We start from the raw sequence: 23105 nt of genomic DNA, 5'->3' as shown, positions 1-23105 counted from the left end.
ACCGGTCCCTTCTGGGTTGGAGGCAGACATTAAACGCAATTTACAAATGAGTATTTCCGAAAGGAAGGTCCTAAGACTCCTATCAGTATAGGTTTTTTTTCCAAAGATAAATTAACTTAAGAATATACTTGTATCCCATTTTCAAAGATATATTAACTTAAAAATAAACCTTTGTACCCTTTGAACTATAAGCAAGATTGAATACTCTGTTAAAGGTTTTGAAAAATAAATTACCGAAAAGGTTCACGTTACCAAGTGTCAACCATATTTTAAGTTAAAGAACAGAAACATCAGTATAGGGATTTTAAAATTGTTACGCTGCATACCGGACACTTGAACAGACACGTCATTGTCCTGTACGAAAAAATATTACCAGGTGGACATTGTAGTAAATGGGTGGTATATTTACTTTCGTTAAACCGAGTGGAAAACGCGACAGTTTTACGAAACTTCCTGGCTGTTATAGGAATCTTTAGTGTTTGATTGGGCAGTAACCAAGTGCAGTAACGGTTCAAAACAGGTAAAAAATAAGTAACAGTGTTATGTGACGACAACCGATTTCCCGTAAGGGGTAAATAGCAGAGAAATGCGTCACCGTCTCTTTTTGTATATGTTATTGTACATGTAAGGTAGCCATTGTGTATGGGCGGGCTTGTGTAAACGCACGCTGCGGTTGGTTGATAAGGTAGCAGAGCTAAACTCGGATTTCCGTAAATCACAAACAGATTTCGACACCGACAGGTTAAATGCGTGATTTCAAAGAACTTCGTTGTTTTTACAATTGACAGCCATGGAAGCGCCAAATCAACAAACACCAATGTTGGACAATGAAAAGAACCCGCAAGAAAGTGAAACCAACCGCCTTGTCACCTGCGCCGATGCGAAAGATATCATTAATTTTCAATTTCGCCTCCGAGCCTACAACTGCATGGCTGCCACGTTGGTGGTCATTACGTCAGTGCGCTTCTTTGGCGTGATATCATCCGTTGTGTTTCCAAGTTTCATTATTATCCCTACGAGCACTGAGAGCCAATTTAAAACGGATTTGCTCGCCGACTGTCAGCGGCCGTGGCTTGCTAGTGCAACGGGCGAGTTCGCAAAGGAAATTGGCCAATAGGTAATAACCGCGGCGAAAGGTAAACTACAGCTCCGGAATAGATTTCGCGGCTTTCCGGCACGGCGCCTGTGAAAAGCGCGAGCCTGAGCCCGTTTTAATAAGGAGTTCTTACTCACGTCGAGGTGTCATCGTCTGTTTGTTGAAATTTACGTCGAACCGGAATATTTACGGTCAAATCCCGGTGGCCAGGTCGCCAGCTATTGCCCGCAACATGAGATTAATCCTACGCGAGATATTGACGATGCACACAGCACTGAGCGCCCAAGAATGTGATGGGGGAGACACCGATGGTAAACAAGGTGTCAGGACCGGTTATATTCCGCACGATGTGTCAGCTAAACCATCAGCAAGCTCTTATTTACGCTGTAGTTGTCGTTTGGCAGATAAGCCGTCGCAGCTTAACACCTTAATATATATGGACGGTTCGTGTCGTTTAATTCCTTAAACGGAATAAAACCAACGCTTCGCTAATTCAGTGTCACTGCTTAGTACAGCGCTATAAGACAGTGGGCGGGCGGCGAAGATCTTGAACGATAAGGACACCTATACATTAAGCAGCTCTAACGAACCCGGTGGTCCGACCGTCATAGCCAGCGGCGATCGCGACGCTTCATGTCGAATGCGAGAAAATTTTTATGACGATAGTTGCCTTTGCAATGATGGCATTAGCGGTGACATGGGCGATCTTTTTGCCTTGCGGCCGCGGTCGAGCTGGCAGCACGGCCGGACCAAACTCGCTTGTTTACGCGCGCAGGTGTTGCGCAGTCTTGCCTTATCGCGGCGTGAGATAGCCAGGTGACGGCTACGGATTATTCGGTTCGGTTGTTGATAAAGTGTCAGCACTTGCACTGATACCTGCTTGTGCAGCTCGAACGACCGTTCAAACAAAGCTAAAACTCAACTGCAAAGGAATCCAGCAGCCTGGCACCGTATGGCTGCCAGCAAACAACCAATTAACCTTTTATTGAGACCGAGGCAGGTGCAAAAGAAGAAATCGCACCGCAAGAACCTTTAACACGGTTTATGGGGGATCGATTCCACGCTGTTGGTATGTAAACCCAAACGCTATAGTTTGTGTAATTCCGCAATTACGAAAACGATACAAACAGCGTGAAAACAAACACCCAACTTAGAAGTCGTGGCTTACGCGCCACGGTAACGAAACCCGACCTGGCGTCACCAGATTAATCAAAAAACTGAAAGGCGTGCGGTGCTGCTGACTTTAAGTCATGCTACGTATTGTAAGCAGCGTTAAGGTCAAGGTCTGGCGTAATGGGCCAATGAAACAACTAATTCAGAATTCCCTACAGCTTTGCCCAATGTAGGACCTCACCCCTATAGAATAGGACAAGGTCAAGGTAGTCATACGAACTTGAAATTCCAATTACGCGATAGGTAGCATCGCGTGCCCGACCTAGGTATTGCGTTTCCAGAAAGCGGCATTTCGCTCGGCGCTACTAACTTCCATCTGTCAACGGGACACCGCGCGCTGAAATAATAAAATCCAGCGATGAATCAACGTCAGAGATTAGCGGGGAGCACCCAAACGCACCCAATGCACTAGATATCGGTTGGGTTATAAAAACGGACCCACACGACGCACAATTCGCCGGTAGTCAATCACTCTAAGCGGCTGATTCCTCTATAACAGCTTCGGTTACAACAAGTATGACAAACACCGCTGGAAGAGCGACCGTAGAGCTTCGAAAACGCAACTACTGAAATTTGAATTGCGTCATGAACATCCTTACACGATGCGAGACACGTCTTGTTGACATGCCCAGTATAACGTACGTTAAACGTAACTAAGCGTGCACATAGCAGCCAGTTAAAGTTTGGCGCTATGAAAAACGTCACTATACGTGCATGGAGCTAGTAAAAGTTTCACGGCTTGAGATGTGGTTGGGTTTATTTTCTCTCGTGCGCGGTGATTCACTTTCAACCGTGGGTAATCTATTTCTGAGCAAACTTCCTCGCGTTAGAGAGCCCGCTGAATTGTGACGAATCGATGTTTGGCTTGGAAACAACGAAGCTTCACATTCCTGGATGGTGGTATAACGCAAGTGCTCAGCTGGTGATCGTATTGTTAAAGCGGTTGACTTGGGTATGCAGGAACGGTATTAAAAGGAACTAAAAACGTACAGGAAGATTACGAAATCTCAAGCGTACGTCACGCACGATATGAAGCACAAACAGAAATTCCGCTTCGTATGCCCCTCCTCCGTTACCCGCATGCTTGCGCTATGCTACGTATTTGAGGCACGGAAACGGCGGAGAAAAACAAAGCCACAATAACGTAGGTATACCCCACTGTTGGAAGGTGGATAAACCCCGAGATATAGGGAGCATAGAGCACTATTGTTTCAACGCGTGGCGAAGCGCCGGTCCAGGAAAATACTTAACAAAACGGAATGCGAAAACACAGCTTCATAATTCATGAAAGCGAACAAATGTTTTGGTTCAAAGGCAGTTATTTCATTAACGTGACATAGTCGCATGACGCATTTTAAAACAATTGTCAATGTACCACCAACATCGCGTGCTATTTACTCCACTATACAGTGCGAATAGTGCGTGGCATCTAACAGGGCGACTTGGCGTTAATAGTTGAACGAATTTTAATTCGATTAAAATGACTGATAAGGTGGACTTCAACCTGACACTTGAATACAAGTTATACAAACTATAGGAAGCCACAGATTACAGTTGCTTTGAGACGCCTTGTGCACACATTCAAACATGACACATGCGACCCAGGGACCACCAGCTGCGTTCAACAACAAATTAATTCCGTTTGAATAGCAAATTATGCGGCGGCGCGCCATTTTGAGATTCTTAGATGCGCTGTCACGCCAAAAATTACTAAGAAATACAAATCGATCATCCTAAATCTAAAACTGGAATCTCGACAGTTTTTTCCTGTTTTTAGCTTATAAGTCATAACGACACCATCTGTTTTAGCGTGCTGGATGCTCTAAAATACGTAGAAATCTTGAGCGGCAAGAAATTTCTTTTGGTAGGGAGTTTTTAATCAGCAATAAAATACTGTACAAACCTGGTCGAGACGCGACAAAGCAAATCTAGCATCGCACCAACTGGGGCGTGTCAGTAACTCCATGTCGTTTCTAATTCGTTCTCGAAGCTCTGACTCGTCGGCGTTTGGTCCGCTCGACGTTGTGCGCATGCGCGAACGGTTGGAGGCGATTTGATCAAGTTCTTCCTGACTATCCGATCTCCTGGCCGGTCTAGTATTCCCTGCATAGTTTGCCGAATAGTTTTGCGGCGTATGGGGTGCACGCTGGTGTTCAGTAATGTGGTCAGGGGGATATGCACTTGTAGGGTGTTGGTTCGCGTCTATAAAACGTACTGTGGTGCCACCAGTTGCAACTTCGTTGTTAGACCTCACCCACGGATCAACTGTGGCCACGGGTTCTGTAGGTACGTGTATTCGGGAAACATCGGGAATTTCCGAGTACTCGGGAGAATCCTGCGTGTTATCTTCAATACGTACAGCCGGATCCGCTACAACAGGTATTTTGATGTCTTCTACCACCTCTATCGCATCATCACGTTGCGTTCCTGAGCCATCATCGCTTATCGTCATCCTGCTGTCCTGAAAGATCGCGTTATCCGACGAACTGGTAGAGTCTCTTCCTGAGTTTCGAGTGTTTTGTTGACTACTGTGTCGAGTACGGGAAAACGAGCCGAGCGTCCGCCGCTTTGCGGTAGTCCTGCGGCCGGGATCTTGCCGTATTCTTCCCGATGCTAGCCTCGGCGGATTGAAGTCGGCGTCCTGGTCTGAACTGTTAAGTAACTTCCAGTCAGACCCGCAAGATGAGATACTGGTGACTGTTAGCTCTTCTCGGCTGTCTGTAGGACCCCTGTGTTCTTCCTGAGTTGTGTTGCCTAATCTTGGCGAGGCTGCACTAGGTATAACAACAGGTACTGACGGCCTTGTTGTTGTGTCTTTATACGCGCGTGTGGGCGCTTCAGTGTCTCCCCTTGAATGGAAGACATCAGCATCGGTCTGAGAGTTTCTATCTCTGTGAACGTCAGCAATGACATCATCAAAAGTTTCTTGCAGTCCATCAATCGTCGAGTTCTCTCTTCTCGCGACATTTGTTGTTTTCTTTTCTGGTTGGTCTGTAAATTGTGGCGTGAGGCCTTCGTGTATCGTGTTCGTGCTGGCTCTTCCGGAAATGAGCTCAGTATTTCTTGAATCCATTTTAGAATCGGGCACGCACGGCCCAATAAATGATCTGTCCGATTGTTCCTTGCCCGGCGGTGCTCCGTTGCGTACGGACATACTCATTCGACAGAATCGAGGCAAAAATTTCGGCAGAGCACCTACACTTTACCATCATACAACGCGAAACTCACTGTGGGGTCAATGGTATATAAGTTAAACAAAATTTTGCAATTCAAAAACGCGTGACCTGACCACTTTAGACTGCCTAATTAGTCAAAGTACTCGATTACTGCTATAGACAAAGCGAGACATAAGTATGACTTCCGCAACAGCACAGAGTACTGTACAACTGCAAAATTGTGCTTTTCGGTCGTAACATGATCTCACCTAAGATGACAAGACTGTGCTTACATCACGGGCGGTTGGTTTGACGTCGGTTCAAAATTTTTCGAGCAGATTTTTTATCCTGTCACCAATTTTGATCGGGACCACCCTCGGTTGTATTGTTGCGAAACCAAGCGCGCTTCCGCTCTTGCTATTCTCCGTCGCCAGGTCTTCATTACAGGAGGTCAGTCGTGACCGTTGCCCTGACTTAATAAGCCGTGTTTACATAAGTACTTGGCTAGCAGCCGCGCAGGTTTCCCATTGTTCAAGCCGCGAGCGTTGTAGATGCCTCTTGTCAACGTTATCGAGGCCGAATCGTATCTACCCTCGCCTACCGCTGGAAAACGAGGCGATAACGAAATAGCTAGACCGCGTGCAACCATGGCATACTCAATACAATACATCGCGTAAGCCTTGGTACAACACGTGTATACCGCAAGCTTAGTATTGTCATCCTATGCTGGTGTATCATCAATTGTTCGCCGCTATTTCGTGAATAAAACATTCAATTCCCAAGGCGACAGACTTACTATACCAAACACATTTTAAAAGCGTCGATCTTACACATGGTTTATCTTTACATTCGCTTAACTTGCTTAGTGTTTACAGCTTACAGTAAAAAATAGCAAGTGTTTGTAGCTCGAACGTCATGGGTTTTGAGAAAACAATGTCGCATATCACGAATTAATCTGTTTTTAAGTTCGCGGCCACAGCTTTGGGGACTAGACTGTTGCCAAATAGCTATCAACAAGGCCACTGCCAGTCTGCGTTAGAATACCCTTATTCATAATCTGTTTCTACTTGCCACTGTCGAACTGTCTATCAAAACGTTAGCGAAACATCAAAGAAAACATCCGTTTTATCACTTGATGTAACTAATCTGACATAAAGCCCTAAGCGCCCAAAAGACGAAGGAGTAAGCCTACTGTCCCTATGTGCTGTTTCGTTCTGCTCGACCTCAGTGGCCCAGCTAATCCGGGTATACAGACTCGAAACTATGGCAGTTCATACGGCCTCGACCGACTGCTGGTAAGATCTGGTCTTCTTCAAGCGAGGTCGTTTGAATAGAGTCAGCCGAGCGAAGTAAGGCACCGTAACTGGCGGCATGTTTTTATTTTTTCGCCTCCGACCACCGTTACTGAGACCGCCTCCCGCGAGGGATAAAGACAGAGAGAGCGCGGCAAGCGTCCAGCAATGACAGCGATTTCGGGAGGTTTTCAGAGTTAACCGACTCGATTTAGCCAATTTCCCGCGGACTGGTCGTAAAAATCTGTTATGTACGGTAGACGGTGTATACGGTCTCGGTCGAAAATAATGCCATTGCTCACCCACACGCAAAGCTGGCACCACAAAACGCTTTGAGCGCTAAAAAGCGGCGTCGCGTAAACAGACGAAGCGTTTCTAACCTTTCTCTTCGATATACTCGGTTTTGGTGGCGACGAGTCTGGCGGCAAGCAGGATTCAATCATTCTCGGCCGGAATTTTAGCGTAACGGACCCGGTGGTCCTGCGTTTTGCTTGGAACTGAACGTTTACCCGCCTTTCTTGTCGAAAACTCTATATACGCTATAGATAATTACGAGGTGGTCATTAAAGGCGCGTTTGACCTTGTTATTAAAAGTCGCGAACAAAGTTGTTTTTTTTGTGGATGCTTTATTTCTCTTACTGGACCTCGCACCTGGCTAACAGCAAATTCGTAACTTCCTAAACACTATCTTAACAATACATAGCACTGGTGATCGACGCAAACACTAAACCACAGACTCCGTCATTTTCGGACACGGTCGAGGAGCTCCGGTCTCGTGTTACCGGACTGCTGCTATCTCGGAGCTCTCCGCGCCTCCCGAAGAGAGGAGAGAGGACCACACAGGTAGGCGCCTTTTTTCGACATTCTCGGTAAAGAGAGAGAACGATTTTGGTAAAATTTCGCTCGCTTTTTTTACAGGGACCTGTACCAAAGAAGGGCTCTGTATGCGTTCATTCAATTAGCGATTTGCGTACTATAGATACGCGCGAGGGTGGCGAGGGTCCGCAAAATCGACTATGCGACAGGTGAGCGCTCAAACGGTAACCCCAAAACATTACGTTTGTCGCTGTCCACAAACCAGAAGCTATTACCGAATTTCTAAAAGCGGTGCACGCCCATTTCTCGGCCACTGCAAGGGTGTAGCTTTTGTGTTGCCACAACAAGTGTAGTAGCTCCATTTAACAGCGCACTTCAGACCGCAAAAGAAGTAGCGACACCTGTTTTCAGCGGAGATAACCAAATTCCAACCAAATGTTAAAACTATTTCTGTACAGGTTTCGGTATTGGTTAAATTACAAAATTATATCAACCAAAATGCATATATAAGTTCTAGCCAAAAATAAACCTTGAACAACATGAACGAAATTATTTGTGCGAGTTTCAAAAGATTCTGAAAAAGTGACAAAGCGACAAACAATTCTTTATAACTTGCCCCTACTGCGTCATCTAGTGACAAATAAATTTCATATAAACGATACCATCCGAAAACAAAATGTTAGTACAAGCGACTGAGCCAGACACATGAACGTCATTCTATGTATCAATATTCTAGACCCCAAACGACTACTGCATAATTACAAGTTTGATTAAATACGAATGAACATCCGGAAAACAACCATGTTACAACATAGCGGTTAAGATCAGGCCACTTTATAATTAAGGACACTACGTGTAAAATGGTTTTAAAATACCTGTTATTGTGACCGGTAAAACGGGTTCACTATGCAAGTGATGTAATGGGGCAACCATAAACGGAGCAGAATAATTACTCTCGTAACGACAAAGCCTGATTGTTTAAGTATGAATTACTATTTGATTAAGGCCACAGTAAAACGCGCACGCTTTGAAGCGTCTTTCCCATAATTTAACTATTTATTGTTTATACACTCGTTAAAAACGTAGTTATAAAAGTACCCAGTTTTTAGTATACTTAATTGATGCTGCCAATAACGATCATATTGTTGTGTAACTTTAGAAACTTTCCATCACCTATGCCTGGACCTTTCCCATGTAACAGAATGGATATAACTATGATTGGACACTATATACGTGTAGCCTATATCTATAATAACAGTCGGAAATTGCCGGAAAATAATAAAATTATCGTCTGAAAGGTGGCTAATTAGATCGTGATAGGTTCGGTAGTTCCTCTCTTTAAAAAAATGACATACAAGCCGCGCACGACAAATAAGAATAAATTGCACATAAGAATCGGAATCAGGGGTCTATATATATACAGCACGCACGTGGATTTTTGATTGTCCGTCGTAAATGAGTCCGTGACATGCAATATCCGTTTAAAAATGACTCAATTTGGTATCTTATCATTAGAGTTACTTTCCCGTCAAAAAGCTGCTGATGGTGTGTTTTTATAGGAGCACATTTTTTATAGGTCAGATCCTAAAAATACTTTACCAAGTTTTAATACGGCATCGTGTGCTAAATTCTACCTGAACTTGTAGGTTTTCACTATATGGATTACTGGGGATGTAGTACGGTGCGGTAAGATGGGATACCTTTAGCACATAATATCCAGATACCCTGATTGCGTTTTAAACAGTTAACAACGTTTTGTAATTTTTTTAAACTACAAAATAGGATGAGAAAATAGAATGAAAGGGTATCCCATCTTTCCCCACCCTACTATATAAAAAAATATAATGAAATGTTATAGAGCTACCAACCCTTATATTGCGTGTGAATACCTCTTGTACACAGATCTATTTATAGCGTGACAACATTTTTTGTATCCCGACCCCCAAAGTGGAAGATAACCATTTATAACCTATTAGCTGCGCTGTCACTTACAAAGCTAGTTAGTCTAATTAACGTGGTACACGGGCGCAAAGCACGCCGCGGAAAATAGGCATATCTCGGTTAATTACCTCGGCTGAGGATACTATTTTTTCATTTTTAAAAAGCCTGGTTTTTCAGGGATTTGGGTTCAAAGGCGAAGCACACTGTGGCACGTGCGAGGATTCACGCCATATAAAGCCGGTGCGTGAGGCCGCTTATTTGAAAATACAACAGACTGTCAGAACGGTATTTTCTACAAAGTACAGCATTGACGAAATGCCTCGAAATTGCTTTTGGACCTCCGTGGAGATAATACTCACAAAAACTACAGGACTGTTTCCATATAAGAAAAATATTCCTATAATGCGCCATAGAACACGCGGCGTGTATTTCTAAGTTTATTGGACGAATGTATTAGGTTTGTATGGGTTTGACTTGCGTGTACACAAAGTGGCATTCTACATTAAAGTGCTACGGTTCTGTTGTTTTTGGACTGTTGCCAGTAAGTCCAGGTAAATAACATCTGGAAACAGTGACATTACGCGCCAGGGAACGTGAAAACAGGACGGGATATGGGATTGGCTATAGATTACATTCGAAGGGCAAATAGGCTGAACAATAACAACGCCGACTAGAAAGCTAAGCGACGGTGAACCACTTTTACACGGTTAAATGCATTTGCCGCGAAAGCTATATGCCTGACCGCGAAACCCGTTACTCTCTAGACATAAACAAAACCTTTATGAGCCCATATATATGGTGGCCTTTGTGTAGGACCTGGAAATGCGACAATTGCTTTACAGTGCGTGTATACTGTATATCGTTCATGTAAACCAGTATTACGGTAGCGCGAGCACTTTAGAAGTTGCTACAATATAACTGCAACAACAAGACGTGACCCAGCGCTGTAAAATGTTTATGCTCGCGCCCAATTACGTGAATACAAAATGCGGCGTAAAGAAGCGGCGAAGATTGCACCGCAAGTAAACGATACGAACCCGATTAAACCGGGCATCTGCTGTAATCGCTGCTAATTATTACGCGATGCTTTAACCTCCCGGGGTGTTCAGACCACCCAAACAGAAGACCCGAAATGCCAAAACGTCGCCTATTTTCGGTCGATTTTAACAAATCACTTTTTCTTGGCGCTGAGATGGCCATTCGCTCTGCAAGTGGGACTTAACAATTTGGACCGTATAGTTCAGCGGTTTGCTTTAGGATTACAACGCAGGGGCCACTGCGCGTCTGACTTTTGATATTTTCTCAGATGCATTGAGAACTAAAATCAACGCGTCAAAGAGTTATATGTGGACAGATGTAAGTCATGGATTACCTAATACCCGCACATACCACGTAAACACAAATAAGACCCGGGAAACCGGTTCGCTGTTTGAACAGTTCCACAAGAAGGGATGTTTAATTTTTACAGCTTATGCTTGTCGGCCCCCGGATTTTCGAACCGGTGCGCACATTCAACAAGAAACGTTCGCTACTATTGTGTAACGTTTCAAAACTTAAATAACACTACCGCGCCGCCGACTGTTTAAGAGGTCTATGGCGTGGTTAGGTGTGTCTTGACTCTGAAATTGATCTGGTAACTGTAATGCATTCCAGCCCTTTCGCAAGTCGCCAAAACATTCAAACACCGTTCCGACTGTCTGATATATACAGCACAGATATACATTATAGTACACCATTGGATTTATACCAAATACGACATAATTAACAATGGGTGTTCAGTAATGTGGGAAATATTATGTTGCAGGGGAAATGGCGCATTGATAATTCAATATCGTTACGTACACAGTATGGGGTATATGTGAATCCTGTTAAACGACCCCTAGTGTAATAGCTTCGTTGAATTATGCTCTGATTAATGGCGATACTTCACCCGACAGTTTCTATGCCTCGGTTAAGCCGTTAATAGGAAACTATAGTCGACTACAAATGAAATAGAGAATAGCGTTATGACAAGTGGAAGTATATAGGAAATACCGAAATCGCTCGATCCATTTATCTTTAGAGGTCATTTTTGTTGGAGGCTTCGAATATCGAAAAGGAGAAACGAAATTTCCACATCAACACGCTTACCTCCGTCTCCGAAGTGGTTGAACTAATCCCAGGTTTCGTTTCGTACATTATCCAGTTTCATCAGGTAATTACCAGAGCGGGTTATCGTCGAGATTCCGACTCTTCATTCATCTTCGTCCGGGCGATGACGCGTGCTTGACGATTCCGGTGGCCGCCTTCTATCTACGCCGTGTTAACAATAAGCTGCTGGTTGGGGTTGGGAGGCAGTGGTGGTGGGCCGCATTCCTCGCGCCACAAGGGTCGTAGGGTTCGGGTGTTGGGCGGTTGTGTACTCGATCACAATTGTCCTGTTCCGTGTTCGCCGCTGGGGTGGGATGTGTAGAACACCGGTCTATGGGAACACCTGTGTTGAATGGAACGGTAGCTCTTTTATATGGTAAAATATCACGCAAGGCAAACACGGCTGCTACCAATGTCGACGTCGCAGTAAATCCAAATGTCTCAGCGACGGCTTACAGATCAAATACACTTGACATGAGGTACTGCTGAAAAGAAAAGTCGGGATGGACCTTAATTAATCAGGATTAACGCGTCGGCTGGGGCCCGTATCATCGTGCAAACAACCGATTGAAGCGTCAGGACAAATGGTATGCTTGTACAACTGTGGGCTCGGTTTAAAGCAAAGCTATAAATCAACATAAAGCAAAAACGAAGAAGCTATTTCCTGAAATACATACGCTTTTAGGAATGCGCCTAATTTCGTAATAATCTGAAACGCGTTCGTATAACGCAACTCGGTCTACCATTACTGAGTCCTAATACTCCTTGAAACCAGCAACCTTGGAGCTGGACCTGTTAACTCGGCAGTGACAAATACCAATATAGTGATATGCGCTCGCAGTACCAATTCTAAGCGAATGTGCGGTAAAAGTGGCAATAATATGACGAGGACTGCCGCGGATAACTCACACGTTGATCGGCTCGCTAGAGAACAATAGTGACGGGCCCAAGGGTGCTTGGGACGTGTGTGACGGTGTTTATACAGAACCCACCCACGAAAAGACACGTTTCTAACGTAATGGGTGGATAGGGGGAACCAACAGGAAAGTGTCGAGGAGCCTAATGCGTGGACTCGTCTCGCATCGCCGCAAAGGAATACCCTGACTCTCGGTGCTAAGCCTTAGCCAAGCCGCCAGAGCTGGCGATACACGAAAAATTTCATTACTTGGGACGTTTTAAGCCGGGGTCTGAGACTCGGTCACGATAGAGAAAGATGCCAGCAAAAAACTAGAATCTACAATGCCGGTTCTTTGACCGCTGGACTAGCTAAGTAAGGTGTTAGCCCAGTAAGCTGTACGAATCGAGCGGTGCTTTGGTGAAGCGAAAATTAGAGATACCGGTCTGACGCAACCCGAAATCCCATTTACGCGGAACAGTGTGGTTCGATTGACGGTAAGCAGATTATCGTCCACCACTGAGGATGGCTAATTCTGCGGTGTCGGCCAACAAGGTAATACGTCTCTCTGAGGGTGACATTGAAATGCTCGTGGGTGGTCCCGGTTAGAGCAATAATAGATGTCGCTACTTTTGTTGGGACAAACCTTGGTCCTTTGCCGGTTGAGGGTCGCGGCCATTCACCTTATGCTAAACAAACTTTATCAACATTCACACATAGGTTGTAACTATAAACTGTATATCGATGATTGAAGAGGAATTTTTCAAAATTCCCGTCCATGGTTTAGCAGGAAATTGCCCGCCTCCAACAAAGGGTCACTTCGTTCTGATTGCGACCGCGAAAACAATGAATTATTAAACGCCCGCACTAAACTGTAACAAGGAGACGAGACGGTCGGACATAAAATGCTGCTGATGCCATTTAAACCTATAGGATGAAAGCGTAAACAAAATGCTAAGGGTTGTGTTCTGGGTAAATCTGAAAGTATTTCTTGATCGGTCGACGGCGATCAGACGGGCATTGGCGCCCGCTAGAAATCACCCTAGCTTAACATGGAGCATTTTGGGCAATCGAGGAAGATTGGGCATGACTCAATGCGTTTGTTTTGATGGTAAGAACGCCGAATTAGCGCACGAGGTGACCAGAGTCGTGAACCCGTTTGCCACTTTGAGTAAAACAACAGCTTTCGGGCCATGAATAATGCAGTAGTGCATAGCAAAGGGCTAATTGGTCACTAGCTGTAATTCGAATTGACGAACGGGAGTTATAGCAGCGTGGGGTGGCGTGTGCCGCTTGTGGACGATGCAAGCAGGTTTAGGAAGTTGTAATAAACTTGGCGTGTGGAATGTAGTCCGTGTGTCATTCGCACTTACAAGAGCGCGGCGTATAATCACACAGCACTCGCCACCCACGAAGCGAAGGGAGTACGAAAATACCCTGACAAAAGCCGTCGTCGGTCGACCGCACACGATCAGAAGAGCCACCAACGTCGACCAGAGTCGGCTCAACTCTCGCGCATGCTGATTACGTTGGGCAGGCCGCCGCGCCGATTCCCGTGTTTGTGTGGTAAACGACGTCCAAACAGGGCAGTGAAATTGGCGACGACTGTGCGAAACCGAACTCCGAAAGTAGCTTGTTTGCTGAAGCAACAACGGCAAGACGACCCGGCTTGTTTGGGGACGAACATGGGCGGCCACTAAAAAGCATGAAAGTGGTTTGCCGAAACCGCAGTCTATTTTCAGAAGCGAACGGTTACGTAATCAGGGAACGTGGGTTCGGCTGTGGGTTAGAAACGCTTTATCTTTATCAATATATGTCAATGTACAATATCCAAAGACGGGTATATAATCTAATCACATTCGAAGTGCGCGGCGTCTTAAAAAGACGGTATTGTGACTTTAGCTCAAATAAACTCGTCCAAGCAATAATAGAATAGATCCAAAATTGGAAACTGAAGACCACCGTGAGAGTATATATTATGTAATCACCCACAGGCGAGTAAACAACAATAGCTGTCAGCACATGGACCAATAACACATTAATCTTTCTTCTATGTCAAACTTAACCCCGGATTACATATCTACGTGCGATTGAATATATAAGGTGAAAATCCGTACACGAAGTATGTGATTTGCATTTTTGAAAATATGTTTTGGGACTGAAAATGCGGGAACAAATGCTTTTGTATACCAATGATACAACACGTAACTATCGGTACGAAATTTTAAGTTGCATAATTACTTAAACAAAAATCTAGAGAGTTTGTTATGACATCTAGTATATTTTACCAACTAAACGAGTGTTACAGAATCCAAACACTTGTAATGCGTCTTTTGGGATCCTTTACTAGTTACACGGAAAAAATTCATGTGGTTAACCCATGTTAAAGTTTAAGCGGGGTTCAGGGTATGAGTTGTAATTATGACTTGTTACAACATAGCTTTAAAGGGGTTTTGGCGCCAAGTTGTGATCGACAAAAGAGGTTTAGAACCACACGCCTAAAACAAGCAACTGTTGTGTAAGACGACGCTATGCAATGAACCCGAGGTTCCATCATAAGTGACCCGGTGTGTAACACGGGCCCGGAATAGTTCGCAACATGTGGTGACGGGCGAAATGATGTTGCTTTTTCTCGGTTTCCTGTGACGGAGATACGAAAACGCGTTACGGTTGGACTTGGCAGCCGGTTTGTTTTGCCTTTGCTTGAACGTGAAAGTAAAGGGAAATTTCCCTCGCATCTTCACGTCAGAAACTGGCCCGGCACCTGGACGAGCTACTGTTGAAAGGCGGTGATGTAAATACGGAAGTAAACCGAATCTCTACGACGTGCAATGTAGTTACGAGGATTTTCTCTTTCAAAGGCGTTGTCGCTACAACTTGGCATACATCGCGTGCTTGGGCAGCTCCCGTTTCAATCCGGATTCTGCGGTTAGACTCCGTACTACATTCCGGGCTGTTATAGTAACCATTTCCAAACCATATAAGCGGATGTGTAGTCTTAGAGTTTAAAACGGAAACACAAATGACGCCCACATTCAACGCGATGAATTTGAATGGAATAGTTTCGCATTAAAATAACATCAAACAAAAACGACGTGTAACATGTATTTCAAACTACACATAAATATAACACTGTCTGTTAAACCCAAGTATTTTCCCACAGTCGTAACCATTGGTGTACTGGATTACTGTACACGACCCTTGCCAGGAACTTTAACTGTATCAGTTACAAAGTTCTCGCCATTGTAAAGCGTCTGCAGTTACATTATAGGCTTGATTGACGTCTATGGTTTCTGGCAGCTACTACAATCCAAGGTTACAAAAATGTATAATATTTCGGTTATTGGTCACACCCAGTATTGTGGATAAAGAGGGATACTGATAGCACATAATATCCCTTATTTTCGAGTCGAGTTTTTACTAATGTCATTTTAGAGTCGTTGGGAAACGTTTACATAAAAAATCTAGAGAGTTTGTTATGACATCTCGTATATTTTACCAACTAAACGAGTGTTACAGAATCCAAACACTTGTAATGCGTCTTTTGGGATCCTTTACTAGTTACACGGAAAAAATTCGTTGGGAAACGTTTACATAATTTTGTAACTACTTTTTGTTTACTACCAAACAGGACGATAAAAGAGAATAAAAACCTGAACCATATTACCTCAACCGACCACATAGTAAAGCCGTGGCAACAGGCGGATGATTTAGCTCTGTCTAACGTTATTTTGTCTAAATCTGTCATATTTAAAAAAAAATTAATACATTTATAGTTCATTTCTAACAGAATTTCTAGAGTACTCAAATATCTATCCAATAGTATTGTTTTCGTGTCGTATTCGGCATACCGAAAACACTCACCGACTGTCGTCATCGGGTAGCGTAGCAGGTATTCTGACGTCATAGATGGATGACACGGTCATGTGACAAGAGGGTTCTGGGTTATTTGGCCGACGAAAGACGGGAGTTCGGTGGTAGGCGGGTAAGGGGAGATGACTGTGGCGACTGGCGCCGTGCGATTCTGGTGGCTTTTATTGTAGTTTACGAAGTCGAAACGCACATAAATACGGGGGGTGCGGTAAGCCAACGGCGGGAACACATATGGAAAGAGTAAATCGCTACAAAAAGTCACACGCGAAGGTTAAAGGGTACGGCGGAGGCGGTAAGTCTATACAAGCGTCAAGGACCAGGGAGATATAAACACGACTTTCTATTACAAAACTTGTGACCGCTGCCGCCGTTACGCACACCGTGGGAACTTAGGTCGTCGAACTTGGCCAAAAAGACTGAAGGAGAGGGTCTAACTTGGCTTCGGCATGGCTCCGGTAAAATAAGCGGAGACTGCGGAGTTTGGCTGCTGGGGTTGAAAGCGGACATGACCTGGGCGACCGAGGGTAGCTTTGTTCATTACCTGTTATAAAATATTGGGATTTTTAAAGAGTAAAATTAAATGTATTCTATATGGGTGAGGTCATACGTAGAGGTTTGTCAGGGACCTGGGATGTGGTAGCCCGAGGTTGGCTCATTACTCCTACATAAGGGGTAAAAATAAAATCATAAAAAGTCAAATACCTAAAAAGTAATATACACGAAAACTCGTAAACGGACACGAGGTGTATGAAACATAACACCCGTGTTATAACAACTGTGAATGCCCCGCCACGCGAGGATTTAAAAGTTACATTCATTCACGACCCAACAGAGGCCTAACCAAGTGTTAAATGGTGTTACTTCCGTAGAGCTAAGCTTAAACGCAATTTAGATAATTTTTCGGCGTTGTATTTCAAACTATTTCCAACCTGTTGACTGAGCCGTGTAGACGGGTTAGCAGCCGACAATTTCGGTGGTGAAGTGTCGCAAGATGGCGATAGACTGCGCACGGTAATAACGTCAGCGGAGCGAGTTAGATACTTGGGGTCGATGGAGTTGTCAGCTCTGTGATGGTATATTTTGTTAGATAATCCATGTTATCACCGGAGGATAAGGCAAGTTACTTTCATTCATTCATGAAAGAAACAAAAGAATACCAGACAAAAACACAATAATTGGAAAACATTTATCTCATCTGACCATTTAACAACACGTATGCAATTCCTACCACATATAAATCCAATTATATATTAAAACAATTTAGACAACACAATGAACATGAAAAAGACATAACTATTAAAATTAGGCAGATACAGGTAAAAAAAAATTAAATATCCTACCCAGGTTTTGGCGAAAGATTCTCCTTGTTTCTGCTTGGGTTGTATACCACCTGTGCACCCCCTGCTACATTAGGGCGGGGTATACGACTACCTTCACTTGGTTGGGGCTTCATGGGGTTAATATGGGGGCTTGACCCAATGGCCGAGATAGGGGTTGAATGGTTGGCTGATAGGTGGGGTTGTGGAGCAACACTGATAGGGGTGCTGTAGTTGGGCTGAAAAAACACATTTTATTTTACAATAAAACTACATGAATATTACATATATTGTACATAAGAATATTGGTCTCTTCTATAATGTAAAAAAAAGAAAAAAAAAAAAATTATGTGATTCATAAAAACAATTTCATACTTGTATTTAAATTAAAGTTTAAAATGATCTTAAACCAACATTTAGTAGGTGGAGTGAAGACGGGACACCTTTTGTTCGATTTTCTCGCCCCATTTGGTAGTAATCAAAAAACATTCAAAGAATTATAAAACAGTATCCTCACAACTCCCATAGACGTTGTTAATTGTTTAAAACGAGATCAGGATAGTTGGATAGTATGTGCTAAAGAGGTCCTATCTTACCCTATACCCAACAGTACTATAAACATAACATAAAATAAGTAGAAACTCACAGCAGAATGGTTAAATGAAGGTTTGAATGAATTAACTGATGAATGATGTTCGTGAGGTAGGAGATGTTGGGAGGGGATCGGATGGGGAGCTGGGTGGGAGGGGAGAGGTTGAGGAGGGGGGTTCATCCTGGACACAAGATGCTGCTCGTTGATTTGCTTGTTCAACCAGTTGATTACTGAAAAAAAAATTTTAAGAAGTTTTTTCACTATTTTCTTGTTTTTTTTGTGCACTATTGTAGTTAGTTTAAGCATGGAATCTTGGGTTAATGGACCAACCTTGGCAAAATTAATAGAGTTATAGCTTTAAGATTTATTTAATGGAATTAAGTAAAAAGAAAACTATATTTTATGTCTGGTAACCATAGTTTAAATACACAACCGCGGTTTATGTAATAAATTATGTAGAGTTAGTAGTTACCATTTTCATTAGTTTTGAGCAAGTTCTTGCTCTCTTCTAGTTTACTTAATGCAGTTTCTAATTGATCCTTTAGTTTCATTGTTTCATCTTCACTATTCTGTTTGGTAAATAAATAAATAATATATTGAAAAACATAGATTGCAAAAAAAAATTATTTCAGGCTTTTCTCGCACCTTTGAAGCAATTAAATACGAGACAAACTACAAATTTTTTACATGATTTTAAAAAAAATCAGAAATTATTTAATACTTAACCAGAACTGTTGTATACTCAATACATACTTTTTAAAACTTTAAAAATATTAAAGTATTATATACATTTAGAAAATTAAAATACTTTTCTATTAACCAAAAATATACCTTTAGCTTGTTTGTTGTTTCTTCCAATTCCTTTCTAGTTTTTTCAGCCATTTGTTCTTTTTCTCCGATAAGTTTCTCTTGTCTCGTTGTCACTTCGTTCTTTATCTTCACCTTCCCCATATAACCTCGTAATTCATCTTGGAGTTTCTTGATTATCTCATTTCCCTGGGAAGGAAAAGTGTTGCTGGTAAAAATGTTGCTACTGTAGATTTTGCCTTTGGGTATAAAATGCGTTTCTAAAAATCCATTCAGATAAACTGATAAATAATGTTATATGCAGGCAGGTTGGTCACAATACCTTTATCAACTCATCTGACATAGTTTTTATCGTAGCTTCCATCTTTCGAATCTGGATTTGTTGTTCAGATCTTCTGTCATCTAATTGTTCCTGAATCAGAAAAGTAAAGATAAAAAAATCAAATATCAAAAAAATAGGTGCAGCTACAATTCTGTATTTTTTTTTCAAATATACAGGATAAAAACTAAAATCCTAAAAATAATTTTCCCCTTTATATGAGTAACATAAAAACAATATACACACAATAAAGAAATATAGAAACCTACCTTTTGTTGTTGTGAAGCATCTAATGATGAAGTAATGCGAGCCACAAGTTGTTCTTTATCCAATAATTCTTGTTCAAGAACTGCTACTCTTGTCTTCATTTGTTGGATTGTTTTTTCCTGAAGATACAATATACTGATTACCGAGTCTGAATAACTTCTTTCTATACTTTTAAATTCATGTGTATTTAAGCCTAATACCTTTTTAAAAAAGTCTTACATGGGCATGTTTAAATGGAGCACTGCGTCAAAAACTGTCAATACTGCAATGCCCTATCTCCATTTGGCCCTTACGTTTTAAGGAAACATCCTATAAATATATAAACACTAATTCACCACAAAATATAGGCTATTCATATAATAAGTTCGTTTGTTTTATGACAATTTTTTACCTGAGAATGTCGTTCTGCTTCTAACGAACTGTTCTCCCTCCTCGACTGCTGAAGATCACTCCTGCACCTCCTATGCTCCTCGTCGAGCGATGCAAGCTTTGCCTTCTGTTCACGTATGGTTGCTTCTGCTCTGTATCGACGGTCTGTTAACTCCTGTGAAGTGCATCAATTTAATTTAAAGGGAATTCTCAAAACTGTTAAATCCTGTCAGTTAAAACATTATTAATTAGGAGTTAAAGCGAATATGTTATAAAAAATCCAATTTACTATTTTGTTTAATTTATTTTAACTGAATAGAATCTACATCAACATCATGTATACACTGCTTTTGGCTTGTCAAACATTGTATGAGACAACATACTATCGATTTAAATCCTTTTTAGATGTAATAATTTTTATATGCCAATTAATATAAACTTCTAAAATACATATTTATCCTGTATGTGCCTTGTTTACTCTTTCAATGAGAACCTAAGAAAGGTTTACCTTGTTCACATTCTCAAGTTCTGATAAACGAACTTCTTTTTGTCGAAGATTTTTTTGATAAGTTGAGTCGAGATCTTTTCTCTCACGGTCGTATCTTTTCTGTAAGTCTTCTTGCAACTGAAGGTGGAATAATGGATTAGGAAAGCAGCAGAAAAGATTTGTATATGTTGTACACAGATTTTGGAGTCAAATTTGATCAAAATTTTGAAATTATTGAACAAATTTGAAATTGTACTTTTACTTAAAAACACAATCAAATATGTTTTTTATTTCATATAAAATATAACATTTTGGTATGCATACTAACACATTAATTTATTGTTCTATGTATCATAAATGATTACCACTGCACACAAATTAAAGATGCTAAACGGGGTGGTTTTAGAAAAAAAAAAGGTTTTATAAAAACCACTCTACTTCCTTTTCAGTTTGTTCGAAAGTATAAAACCACCACTTCAATGTGCACCAATGGTCAGGCTACATCACTATATGATATATTGCTATCTTTACCTTGAGTGCCTTCTCCCTTTCCATGTTAAGTTCCTGAGCATGTTTAGTGGTCAACCTCTCAGATTTTCCCCCCGCCTCTGAACGAAGTTGATCAAGTTCCTGACTCTTACACGACAACTGTTGCCTCGTCTTTTCCAACTTCTGTCCCAAGTCATGTTCAGTTTCACTCAGTTTGTTCTCCAACCAAGCTTTGTGGTCCTGGTTTTTAACAGAAAACTAGTTAGGAGAACTGAGCAATAAATTTTTAATTCTTACATTTAAGTTTTGTTTTGAAACTGTTTAGGGTCTTTTTCTCCTACATATCTAGATGAAACTTATGAGCAGTAACATTTAAAGTTCCTCTTGATGAATTAATTGTTTTGAAACAAAGTTGTATGACAGACTTTTTAAATTAAAAACTAATATTAACAACGAGAAGCATTTTAAAACTATATTTTATGTGGTAAGATCTACAGCATGACATGGTATGGTACCTGAGATCAGAGTCATAGATGCCAACACAATGGCCTGCTTACCAGTGTTGTTTTGAGACATGATGCAAGATATTTCTTCACATCGCTATCGTTACCATGAAGAAAATTGAGTGACAGGTGGGTGAGGTGTTTGAATGGATTTGTTTCAATTACTTTCAGAATCCCACAACCACTGTTAGATGTGCTGAAGCTGCTGCTCTCTTCTAGGACAAACTAGAAAAAAAAGGTTAAAAACCGTTTTTTTTTATATTAACTTATATTATGAAGCAGAGATTGGGGGGGAAATGAAAATAAACTAAAGGCTTACATATTAGACTAGTGGGAAAGTGCCATTGAAAAGGTATATATGTATTTTGTTAAAATATGTGTATGTGACATGACCAAATTATAAAGCAGTGGGCATCCAGACAGAAAATAAGAGGGGACAAATGTAAAACGGGAGGACGGTTGCCCCTTATCTTCCTCCCACTGAGTGGATCAGTGTAGGAAAGGCAATGTGGAACAGTCATTATACCAACAAAGTAGGCTGGTATGACGTATGGTGAACGTATTCAAGATTCCGATTCCTACCTGAAGCAAAAACTTTGGACTTTCTCTTGACTCCTCACTGTGGCTTTGTTGCAGAAGTGCGATGAATCTTTGAGGGAAGGCACTGAAGTCAACTAATAATCCTTGTTGGGTTTTAAGGCTGAAATAATGATGAAGTTATTAGTAAACATGTTGAACTTCTTAATAATCTAACCTTTGCTTTCAAGAAGGCTGGAATGGAAAATGCCACCAGGCAGCACAAATTATTTTTTTTTCAACATAATAAACGCCAGAATTTTGTAAAAATATAAAAACCGAGTGTATCACTGAGATTTAACGAACCTTTTTAGACTAAAAATTTTACTGGTCACTGGCTAAAGGATTAACCCAACTACCTTTGAAAGTCTTCTTCTCCAAGGCACAAGTTAAACAGGAAAAAAGGATCTTTGTCGTCAGTTAATCGCACAAGGAGATCTTTTCTATGCAGAGGAGAAGTGGTGGTTTGTAACTCCACTGTTACCTTGATTACCACGAATCTAAAGAGAAACAAATGAGTTTTTGTTTTATATGAGTGGACAAATGAGTTTTTGTTTAACAAATGAGTTTCTGTTTTATATGAGTGTGTGTCTAAGTCTAACTAACCATGCCTCCAAAGCAAAATTTTGGTTCTTTTGCAAAGGAAAGTACATTGTTGCAGAATGATGTCATAGAATTGGTAAGTTCAATAGGTATTTTTAAATATATACAAAGCAAGTAGTTAAGACGTATGTTTTTTGCTTATATTAGAATGCACGAGTACACAACGATTTAACACAAACTGACTTTTTTTGTTACATACCTATCTTCTGCATCTTGGCATTTGTACTTAACTTTTAGTGATTCTGAATACAGAGTTTCGGTCATTTTCTAAACAACTCTATGACAACTCTAATTATTTAATATAAACAGTGCTTTTGCAATATTTAAACAAACAAATAACGTTAATTTTTCATAACTATATTAACACTTCAGATTTGCCGCGAGATTTTTCGTAATGGTTGACTGA

At 41.6% G+C, this 23105-nt stretch overlaps 2 protein-coding genes across 3 annotated transcripts in view; both read right to left on the bottom strand.

Moving 5' to 3' along the window:
- The window catches only part of LOC778726 (protein patched homolog 1), a 36173-nt gene extending 24069 nt beyond the window's left edge, over positions 1–12104 (bottom strand). Inside the window, exon 1 of one of the 2 annotated variants that reach the window (XM_018812051.2) lies at positions 11604–12104. In XM_018812051.2, the coding sequence (XP_018667596.1) occupies positions 11604–11651 (48 nt within the window). In that variant the 5' untranslated portion in view covers positions 11652–12104. Of the gene's footprint in view, positions 1–4172; positions 5661–11603 lie in introns of those variants that run through there. The other variant, XM_009860380.3, reaches the window with a different exon arrangement.
- Positions 12105–16515: 4411 nt separating this feature from the next.
- Positions 16516–23082, bottom strand: LOC100182613 (spindle assembly abnormal protein 6 homolog). Its single transcript, XM_002128028.4, has 15 exons — positions 22899–23082; positions 22456–22596; positions 22103–22220; positions 21575–21745; positions 21060–21257; positions 20550–20666; positions 20064–20216; positions 19675–19791; positions 19409–19498; positions 19111–19275; positions 18752–18848; positions 18334–18509; positions 17712–17926; positions 17301–17436; positions 16516–16912 (listed from the first exon to the last, which is right to left on the bottom strand). The coding sequence occupies exons 1-15, from the start codon at positions 22961–22963 to the stop codon at positions 16802–16804; spliced, it is 2070 nt and encodes a 689-aa protein (XP_002128064.1). The 5' UTR covers positions 22964–23082; the 3' UTR covers positions 16516–16801.
- Between the last annotated feature and the right edge of the window lie 23 nt (positions 23083–23105).

The sequence above is a fragment of the Ciona intestinalis genome, chromosome 5 (genome assembly GCF_000224145.3).
Source record: "Ciona intestinalis chromosome 5, KH, whole genome shotgun sequence".
In the NCBI taxonomy this organism is placed as follows: Eukaryota; Metazoa; Chordata; class Ascidiacea; order Phlebobranchia; family Cionidae; genus Ciona; species Ciona intestinalis.
This window is presented reverse-complemented; position numbering and strand designations above follow the sequence as displayed.